The sequence below is a fragment of the Apium graveolens genome, chromosome 9 (assembly GCF_009905375.1).
Source record: "Apium graveolens cultivar Ventura chromosome 9, ASM990537v1, whole genome shotgun sequence".
In the NCBI taxonomy this organism is placed as follows: domain Eukaryota; kingdom Viridiplantae; phylum Streptophyta; class Magnoliopsida; order Apiales; family Apiaceae; genus Apium; species Apium graveolens.
In genome coordinates, this window is record NC_133655.1 from 209,736,713 (window position 1) to 209,748,388 (window position 11,676).

At 27.8% G+C, this 11,676-nt stretch overlaps 1 protein-coding gene across 1 annotated transcript; it reads left to right on the plus strand.

The window, feature by feature from the left end:
• The first annotated feature begins 8,169 nt into the window (after positions 1-8,169).
• Positions 8,170-11,536, plus strand: LOC141683943 (CASP-like protein 2B2). Its single transcript, XM_074488756.1, has 3 exons — positions 8,170-8,548; positions 8,647-8,779; positions 11,033-11,536. The coding sequence occupies exons 1-3, from the start codon at positions 8,325-8,327 to the stop codon at positions 11,282-11,284; spliced, it is 609 nt and encodes a 202-aa protein (XP_074344857.1). The 5' UTR covers positions 8,170-8,324; the 3' UTR covers positions 11,285-11,536.
• The last annotated feature ends 140 nt before the right edge of the window (positions 11,537-11,676 follow it).

Here is an 11,676-nt window from a genome sequence, read left to right on the forward strand (position 1 = left end):
AAAATTAAAATATCTTTTTATTGAATTTTTTTCGAGCCGAATCGAGACGAACCCGAACTGTGTTGAGCCAAGCCGAGCTCGAGTTCAAGCCCGAGCTCTTAACGAACCGAGCCGAATTGAGTCTTAACAAGACGAGATCAAGTTTATTCGCGAACAGCTCGGTTTGCGAGTAACTTTACCTCAATGTGCTGCTTTGAATGTAATAACTAAATTATGAATCTTTGATTTCTTTTTTTTTCTAAATTAAAATGTAGTATATCTTATATTTTAATCCAAAAAAAATTGAAATATACAAATTCTAACTATGTTTTTAATCTTTTAAAAATATGTGAAAAAAGTTCAAATGTTTTATATAATAATTCTAACGGAGTATATTGTATTTTATTATTCTTTTTAAAATATTACTTGCTGAACTCTCAAAGGACGTGCTCATAAGTTAGAAACGGACTCACTTAGAGCGCGGGGAGAGCCCATTTCTTACTTTTTTGTGCTAGATAAGTGAGCCATCTATGTAAAATTTGGACTTGGCCCAATTAATCCAACCATGAATTCCCCGGTACATTTTTACCGCATGCACTTCATTTATTAAATCACATTTTCAGCACATACTTCAAAAGTTTGGGTAAACAAAACACTTGGAAAAAATTACAATAATAGAGTCCAGCTCTCCGGGCCCCAACTAATTTCAACACAGATTTGACGAAACGCATCATAATTTTCTGCGTTGGATAGCAACTCTAAGAGCCTCCTTATGCACTCTTTTTAGTTAAAATTTGAGAAGAATTAAACAAAAAACACCTCCAACAGCCTCCTTTACCTCCCTGGAATGTTAGGATCTGTAAATCTTTCCTCATTAGTGAGGAGCATCTTTTGTCTCCTCTTCTCATTTTATATTAACATATATTGAAAGCAGTGAAGTACAATCAAGAACCTGAATCATGTTTTATTCATATTTAATGAAAAAATAGACAAAAAAGATTGATAGAGAAGAAAACCTAGGAGGCTTGTTGGACTGCAAGAAAAATATGGATGTTAAATAACTAAGAGGCTATATAATAATATATTTTATGAGGAGAATGATAAGCAACTCTTGGAGTTGCTCTTAGTACCTCACATGATAACGATTTTTACGACATTAACGAGGAGTTGTTATATAAAAAAGTTTGTAAAAATACAAAGTTACGTAAATATAATTAAAAAATATGTTTGCTTTAAATGTTACTCCCTCTATCCAACCATTTCTTTACGATTTCATTTTTTAGATGTTGAATCCAATTCTTTACATTTCAAAATTTACTAAAAATAGTCAATGGGTTCCACCACTTTCTCACTTTTCATCCTTTTTTATACTACTTGTATTTCACTATCTCTCTTTTATATATTAAAAATTAATGGGTCCCACCTAGGGCTGTCAATGGATCGGATATCCGGTCTGATCCGATCCGAGAGCTAATGGAGCGGATATGGATCATTTAAAATAAAATCCAATCCGAAAAAAATCCTATCTGAAATACATAGGATATGGATTTAATAAGATCTGGTCTGTAAATAATCCGATCTGAATATATATATATATATATATATATATATATATATATTTACATTATTAAATTAAGTTATTATGAAAATATTTCATAATTATAGCTAAATTAAGCTAATCTTAAAAATTCTTTTATTATTATTACATTCAATTTCGTTGTTCCTCATTCTGGATAAGGATTACTTTTCCGTTTCCGGTGACAATAGTTTAATGAAGTCCCTCTATGTACATTTCATCATTAACATTATTTGAAATTCATTATTAACATTATTTGAAAAGTCTGTCAATGGCTTGTTTCTCTTGTATCATGAAATGAACAACTCTGTTTATTTTCTATTTTTGCAGAAATTATTTGCCAATCTCTAATTTGCTTGTTTCCTCCTAAGGTTGAACAATTAAAATCACGGACCCGTATTTAAGTGATGTCATTCCTTACATTTTAACATACCTGAATTCGTTAAGTGTTCATAATATTTTTTATACTACTGCAATGTTTCTAAGTTTGCAGAATGAGTTACAAATTCGTAATATGTGAACTGTTGTATTTTTTTTATTAAACTTTATATTTTCATTTTGTGAATCGTTATTATTAGTGATTTCAACATATTATAAATTCAGTTTTTTCTCAATATAACAGAACGGAATTTCGATCCGAAAATTCAAAAATTCTACGGATCGGGATATGTATCATGCTTTAAAAATCCGGCTATGATCCGATCTGAATTCGAATATGGTAAAAATAAAATGGATCAGGATATAGATCAAGAGCGATCCGATCCAAATCCGATCTATGAACAACCCTAGTCCCATCACTTCACCCACTTTTTTCCCCACTATTTTATACATATTTCCTATATTTCTTAACGTATGTGACAAAACCAAGTGTAAAAAATTGTACGGGATGGATGGAGTACTGAACAGAAATCTAGATCTGCCCATGTTCACTTTCAATTTAAGAATTGATCGCTTAAATGTATGTATTACTATACTTGATGTTTTTCCATGACATATTTGAGTTGGAATTTTAAATTATTAATTAATCTAACATCAATTAATTATGGAAATATAAGTTACATTTTAAATTATCAATCTAACATCAATTAATTATGGAAAGAATAAAATGTGGATGATATTCATGGACACATGCCACGAGCCCACAAGGGCGCACCTAACCCACCCTCATTGTTTCCCACTAAACAAAGTACTAATAATATATCATCACCAACACAAAAATATACCAGTACATATGCATCATTACTTTGAACTTTACCTTCTCTTTTGTACTGGCGGGGAAATTAGACTGGTTTCTCATTATTCATGAATTTGAAACATAGTAGAATTATTTTCAGAGCATTTTTGTTATTTCTAGATTAAAAAAATAGTGAAAAGATAAAATTGTCCATGCATATATATATATATATAATATATAGTCAACTCTTGAAAAAAAATTAATACAATGATAATTTAGACTTTTCTAGTTTTGTTGTTGTGGAAATAATATAAAAGTTCCGAAAATAACATTTCCTTCAAATATACTCAAATATTATGAAACATATTCTTGATAAAAAGAAAAACTTATGCGGAATTGAGGCCCCGTATGGGATTTCTTAAAAAATGTAACTTATGACTTAAAGTCGGAAAATGTCTTATAAATGATATGAATATCATAACTTATAAGTTATTTAGGCGTTTGTATAATTTTACTTATAACTTATATATTAGTTGTTGAAGTTTTTGGTAAACTTATTAGTATAAATTTTCTTTAAAAAAATCATGTTTTTTTACGGAAGTACCAAATTTTAGTACTACTATTTTTAGAATTTTTTGTGTAATTAATCTCAACTAACACAAATTAACTTCCACTCTTCGTAAACTTTGTTCCACTTCAATTTTTATTTGTTAGTGTACATCCAATCGTCGATTTACGTTTAACAAATCATATGAGTAAAATTTAACATGTTAGATTTATATAAGTAAATAACTAGGTGCATAACTAGAATTATAATGTGAAATTTCTGAATTACACCTAATTTCAATTTTTTTAATTACATATTTAATAACAATTATTTATTATATTTCGATTTGTATTTTGTACGAATTATGAGCTTCAATTTTATGCAAATAATAACTACATATTATTTTTTTAATTTCGAATCCGTATTTTACACATATTACCAACTAATAAATGTTAACAAGTAATTTAGTGGTTTGGATAAGTGTTAATTTATAAGTTATTGAATATTTTTTACGAGAAAAACATAAAAATATATATATTTGAATTTAACAAAATTTTATCAATGCGTTATTTAAAAAAAAATCAAAATCATTTATAATGTATCAAGCGTCCCTGAAAACTCTTATTTATACTTTAAACTTTGGATCTTGAGATTTCAATCCGGTTAACGGGAATGAAAATGAGGTTTCAATACATTTTCATTCCCGTTAACTTGGTTGGAATCCCATAATCCAAATATTGTATTAAAATCTCATTCTCATCCCCGTTAACCGGTTGGAACATCACTTAAAATAGACAATAAGTCGGAATGAAAATGAAAATGGGAGGCTCGCTTCACTTTCATCGTATAGCCAAATATGATCATTTTAATCACTATTTCATATTTACCCAAATACTCCTTGCAAAGTAAAAACAGCTTTTGCCTCGTATAAGTGTCAAATTTGAGCTCCCAAACAGACACTGAGTTCATCATCATAAAAGCGAGGATTACACTAGTTTTTCTTATCTATCTGTTCTACTTGTAGGTTCTAGCGAGGCTGCATAACTATTGCCTCTTCCTAATAAATTTAGAGAAACAAAAATCCATAGTTTTTCGTTAAATTCAATGACTGACAAGATTTACTATCGTATGTATTTTACTGCTGGTTTATATACTCTTTAAATATAAGTATTACATTGAATCTAAAGTATGGTGGTGTTTCTCGTTCTGGACACGTGTTCTTCCATTTTCTACACGTGTTCTTTCATTTTCTACGTGTCATTCATTCGCATCTATGCAATGTGCTCGTATATATGTTGACGTATGTCTATCTTTTTGAGGACCCTTTAGTCTTATAAACGCGTAATTACTTATTTGTCTACTCAATTTATAAGTTGATAAGTTAAAGGTTAGTAACGATGTAATTTCTCAACTTATTTTGATTTTTTATTTTTTATTAATTTTAGTTTTTAAATATATATTTTTAAATGTTAAATTAATTTAAAAATTATGAATTAAGATAATCATATTTAAAAATTATTTATTTTAATTCTTTTAAGTTTAAAATTTTTTCTGACTTATAAGTAAAATTAACTAAATACTTACATAATTTATAAGTATTCATTTACTTATCACTTTTAAGGCACTTATTAATTTTAAATTATAAGTTACTTATTTTAAGATTTGTCAAACGGTCCCTTAGTCTCTGCTTGCTTTTGATTACTGCCTGTCAAAATATCTTAATTACTACGATTAATTAAATAGCACTCTTTTGGTACTAGCTTAAATCCCGTGCAATTCACAGGTTCCATTAATATTTAATTTTTTTATTTATTCAGTCATATTATAATATTAAAATATTTATATAAATAATAAATATATAATAATTATAAATTTATAAAAAAATAATAGGATAACATGTTATCGTAGTTTAATAAGATAAATAGACTATGTGTAGTATTTTAAAAATTTAGTAGTTTAGCGGTTATATAACACTATTTATTTATTTTTTAATAATAGGATTAGTTGTTGTCGGAATTTAAGTAGAATAAGTACACTATATCTAATAGTTTAGCGTATATATAACACAATTTGTTGATTTATTTATTTAATAACAAAATTGAAGGGATAATCGTTGAACCAAATTATACTCTATTCCGGTTATTATAATATAGTATAAAAATTAATTACACCTACTTACCTCCACTATTTTCTTCCACTATATTAATATTTTATATTAAATTATATTTGACCCCATCATTTTACCCACTTTTTTTTTTCGTAATATTTCATTTTTTCTTATTCTCGTACCAAAATCAAACGTAGGTGGCTAGGAAAATGATTTGATGCTTCTCTCGCTAATATGGGTGATGACACTTAATATCATGATTTGGGATGAAAGAGCAAAAAATTCACAAGCGCGGTAAAATGACCTTTTTATCATTCGAAAATGTATTTATATATGCATTTTTTAAAAACGCAATTATATTATGCGTTTTTATTGATTTTAAATTATTTTATGAAAGCAGAAAAAATAAAATAAAAATAATTTTCTGAAAATCCATGTTAAAGATGCGTTTATATTATAAACGTCGCCGTTAGACGCGTTTTCAGTTGCTAAACATATAAAGAAAATGCGTTGCTCAAACAAATGAGACCTGTTTACTTGGTCCAATAAGAAAAATAACAATTTTGTAAAATAAACGCATTTTTTATTGCGTTCTTGTGTGATATTAAGGACTATTTTTTTCAATTATGATATTTATTTTGACGTATTTGGTGTCAAATTATGAGATTAAGGTATATCTGATAATAATAAATACAAAAAGACATCTTTTATTGAGTCGGTGGGGTTCAGCAGTACAAAGACTCTGAGCCATAAAAACTCCCAAGTTTATCTTTCAAAGAAAATAGTTTTTATTTTAATATTATCTTCAAGTAAAGGCAAATTGTATCTTATAAATTACCGTGGTCCATGAATATGAACTATATTAGGCCAAAGGTCCAAATTTGGACCGATTTCGCTCCAAATTCACCCAAAAGTGGCCTAAATCTCGGTCCAAATTTGGATCGATGAATAATACCGGCCTAAATTTAGGCCGACACTATTTATCGGTCCAAATTTGGACCGAGATTAAAATAATAGTTTTTAATGTATTTTTTTTAGTTTATTACATAAAATTTTGATTTCGGGTATTTATAAATGCAATTAACCGATATTTGGATATTATTATTATTTATTTAGATAATAATTTAAATCACAAAATATTTAAACGTAATTAAATAAATATCATTGCATTTCTTGAATTCAAATTACGAATACATTTAAATATTAAAATAATGATTATAATACATAAAACTTAATTTGAAACACAACATAAATGCGATAAGAACTAAATTATTAATTTAGTCCGACAAATTAAATCGACTTCCTCCAAGATAGTCAAAATATTGTTCGTGACTATTTAGGTTGTTTTGAGATTCTTGACCTTCATATTCAGATCATCGACTTTGAGATGAAGAACGTTTGTGGGAAGAATATACTAATTCTGAGAATTAGTATTAGTTAACGATGTTTTAGATTTAATTAATATTTATACTTTTCTTATTTGAATGTAATATTTTATTAACGGTTTTATTATAAAAATTATAACTAAATGTATTTACTATTTTTCATATATATTTGAAGTTTAATTAGAATTCTATTATTCATTTATTAATAATTTTAAAATAAAACAAGTAATTAATAATAATAATAATAAAATATAAAAATAATATCTTACCTCATACAAAAATAATATATTTATTATTATAAGACCTTAAAATAAGTAAATAAACATTTTGAGATTTGGACCGAAATTTAGACCAAACTGTTGGAGTTGGAGAGGGGTTCGGTCCAAATTTGGACCGAGGTTCGGTCCAAATTTGGACTTTGAACCGAACTCTTGGAGTTGCCCTTATAGACATCATGACACGAGTGATAATCTAGATTCCAGAGGGCTTTTATGATCATAGAGAATAATTATTTAAAAATATAAAATAAATAATTTATTTAATTTTTTATTATATATAATTACGTATTTAAAACAAAATTGTACAATTTTTTTATTTAAAAAAATATTGAAATTTGATAAAATAGTATAAAATGATTCTATACAAATAATCACAGTAAAATCACACTTATCCAAAATTATTTTACAGTATATTCAAATTTAAAATCAATTTTCTTCAAATTTCAATTATTAAATTTGTTATCATATTTAAATATAAAATTATTTTATATTAGCAATGAATTTGATAAAATTTGATTTTCTACAATTTTTTATATAAGATGTTATTTCTTAAAGAAAGACCATCATAATATAACTTATGTAATACTAATACATGATAATATCAAAAATATAATTATTGTTATCTTTAAAAATCTAAGATCCCGATAGTGGCAATAACTTTTTCAAATTATCTATCCCATATAATTTTTTGGCTATAAGTGAGGACTAAACTTTTTTTTGAATGCAGATGTTATGTTATTTATACGTGAATAATTAGAAAACAATTTGTTAATGATGTATTGTTAATAAAATAACATAATTTTGATTTAATTTTTCGATTACAAGTGATCCCGGTTGTAAACAGGAGTCGGGTAAAATAATTAGAAAATAATCGCTAAAGATGTGTTGTTAATAATACAGCATAATTTATGCTTTTTAACACCAAATATGTTATTTTAACTGGTATACAAATAATCAAATCAATATTTCTAATTGGTTTAAAATTCACGGGATAAGTGGGGATGTACGATATTAAATTCTTGCAGCCAAGCCCTACCAACAAATATCTAGACCATTAAAGTGGTAGAAATTGTAAGAGACTCTAAATGTACTATATTCATTATGCAATACTATACAAACTAATAGTTGGTAGGTAAGTCTAGATATATAAATAGGGGAAGATGTCAAATGTTGATGTATCACACTTCAGTCTTAAGGAAGTGTTAAGCCTCTCTTGTTTTTTCTTATGTTAATTTGTATGTGTGCAGTAGTAAAGGGTAAGGGAAAACAAAGGAAGAGATGAGTTATTTAGGAGTTGGAGTGAGTCCTGGAAATGTACCAGTACATCATGGAAATGATTTGAAGGTGTTTGATAAGAGAGTTAGGCTTGGAGAGTTGATATTGAGATGTGTTATTTGCATTTTGGCTCTTCTTGCTGCTCTTCTTATAGCTTCTGATACTCAGGTCAAGAAAATCTTCTCCATCCAGAAGAAAGCTCAGTTTACAGATATGAAGGCTCTTGTGTAATCCTCTCTCTCTCCCTCTCTCTCTCTCTCTCTCTCTCTCTCTACCCCTCCCTCCCTCCCTCCTTCTGTCTCTCTAATGTTATAGATGTTGACAGATTCTTGGTGATAGCAAATGGGATAGCTGCAGCCTACTCAATGGTGCATGTGTTGAGGTGTATAGTAAGCATGGTTAGAGGAACAGTGATTTTCAGCAAGCCCTTGGCTTGGGCTATTTTCTCTGGTGATCAGGTAAACTTTAACAACTGTGTGTACAAATTCAGGTACTATCACCAGCTTATATTCATTTGTAACATATATACTAACATCATATCATATTTTCATCTCTTAGAACAACTCCAAGAGTTTGGTCCAACGAGTTCGGTCAAAATATTTATTTAATTATTTAAAACTCTTATAATGATAAAAATATTATTTTTGTATAATATAAGATATTAACTTTATATTTTATTATTATTATTATTAATTACTTGTTTTATTTTAAAATTGTAAATAAATGAATAATTTCGTTCTCATCGCAATTTTATTTATGTTTTATTTCAAATTAAGTTTTATGTGTTGTAATATTTATTTTAATGTTTGAATGTATTTGTAATTTGAATTCAAGAAATGTAATGATATTTATGTAATTACGTTTAAATATTTTTTAATTTACATTATTATTTAAATAAATAATAATAATATCCTAATATCGGTTAATTGCATTTATAAATACGCGAAATCAAAATTTTATCTAATAAACTAAAAAAATACATTAAAAACTATTATTTTAATCTCGGTTCAAATTTGGACCGAAATTTAGGCCACTGTTGAATAAAATCGGTCCAAATTTGGACCTTCATGCCACTCTTGGAGTCGCCTTAAAGCTGTGATGATAAAACAGTTTTAATGGTGTGATGTAGTAGGTAAGAAATTGAAAGTTGAGGAGAACCTATTTAATTACATTATACCCTGTATAAACAAGTTGACATCATTATGGCAGACTGTGGGGAATCCACTACACTCCTATCCCTTTGTTTCACAAAATATTCTCGATGCAAATCTGTCCATTTTGACACTATGGGCCTGTTTGGCTTGTTGATAAAAATCGCTTATTCATTTATAAGTTCGTAAGTACTTATTGGTGACTGTTTGTCGACCTAATTTATAAGTTGAATGTATAACTTATAAGCTGAATGTATAACTTATAAGCTGATAAGTTGAATGTTGGTCATGACGTACTTTTCCCAACTTATTTTGATTTTTTTCACTTTTTTATTAAATTTAAGTTTAAAAATATATGTTTTAAATGTTTTTCTAATTTTAAATTCACAAATTAAGTTAATTGTATGTAAAAATTATTTATATTAATTTATTTAAGTAAAAAAATTCTGACTTTTAAGTAAAATTATCCAAACACTTATATAATATTTATGTACTTATCACTTGTAAGTCACTTATTCGTTTTAAGTCATAAGTTACTTATTTTAAGATTTACCAAACAAGCACTATACCTGTTTGGCAACTTACTTATAAGCCACTTATGGCTTATAAGCCCGTAACAACTTATCGACGAGTGTTTGTCGACCCAACTTATAAGCTGAATTTACAACTTATAAGCTGATAAGTTGAAAGTTGGCAGTGACGTACTTTTTTCCAACTTATTTTCATTTTTTCACTTTTTTCTAAAGTTTTGATTTTAAAATATAAATTTTTAAATATTTTCTAATTTAAGATTCATGAACTAAGATAATTGTAGTTAATAATTATTTGTTTTAATTTATTTAAGTAAAAAAACTTCTGACTTATAAGTAAATTTATCCAAACACTTATAGAACTTATAAGTATTTATCAACTTATCACTTATTTCGCACTTAATCATTTTAAGTCATAAGTTACTTATTTTAAGATTTCCCAAACGGGCACATAAAGTTTGCAAGGAAACTGATACTACTAGTACTAGCTCCGTCCCCTCATTATTTTACCGATTTTTTCACATATTTGACACATATTTTAAGGTAACCTTAAATTATAATTCCAAAATTTATTTTTAATAAAATTTTGAACATTAATTTTTTTTTTTTAAAAAAAAAACTTTGAAAAAAATTTATGCAACCTAATAATAACATTAAAATGCGTCCCCAGTGGGACGGATTGAGTATCAAATTTAAACCAAACTAATTTGTTTTGTACTATCACATTTAAGTTGTGTTAGTATAATATGGGTCTACTTGAATACTTTGTAGAAATCACATAACAGTAACTTAAGCTAGCAAACTTAGTTATAGTAATATTATGTTGGACTGAGTTGCTTTTGAAGAAACATCTTGATGAACTATAATAGTCTACTTGGCTGTACTGGTCATAATAACGGTGAAATGTGAATAATGTTATATATGTCGAGTATACAAGCTTTCTTGTAAAGATTGCAAATTTATTGCTCGAAACCTTGTGGATTTATATCTGAAAACTTACTGATTTTATGGCAATTCTCAATCATGCCAGATAATGACATACTTGTGCCTAACAGCAACTTCATCGGCCTTGCAAGGAGCATTGTTCGCAAAACTGGGGGAGCCAACGTTGCAATGGATGAAGGTATGCACCATGTATGGAAAATTCTGTAACCAAGTTGGGGAAGGAATAGCGAGCGCTGTAATTGCGAGCCTTAGCATGGTGATCCTCTCCACAGTATCAGCTTTTAGCTTGTTTCGACTGTATGGGAATAACAAGGACAAGAACAATGCTAGATGGTAGAATTGCTGCTGTTCTTCAAGTGATCAATGCTAACAAATATCTACTTATCTCTTAATTTTCACCGGAATATGATGCCTAATTATGTGTACATTGATCATTTGTATACATAAAACCTTGATGTTTGATTTTCAGAGGATTGTGCTTAATGTTCACAGATTTAGATCTGTCATATGGCTTATGGTGTCTAAAGCCCCTGTTCTTTTCATCAATAAAAAACACATCTTTAATCTAATTGTTTTCTAGACTGAGAAAGTTAGTCTTTCTAAATATGGTTTTAAACTTCTACACTTGTCAGGTTCGTAAAAGAGTTTTGTACATGCGTATCCTTTTGCAGGAACTGCAGTTGCCCGTAAATGGAAAACTTTAACAATCTAGCTATATGAACATTTTAA

Bases quoted from the DNA above. Each gene is read 5' to 3' on its own strand.
- LOC141683943 (XM_074488756.1), top strand. From the start codon at position 8,325: ATGAGTTATTTAGGAGTTGGAGTGAGTCCTGGAAATGTACCAGTACAT. The intron at 8,549-8,646 runs GTAATCCTCTCT...AGATGTTGACAG, and splicing joins ACAGATATGAAGGCTCTTGT to ATTCTTGGTGATAGCAAATG. The intron at 8,780-11,032 runs GTAAACTTTAAC...CAATCATGCCAG, and splicing joins CTATTTTCTCTGGTGATCAG to ATAATGACATACTTGTGCCT.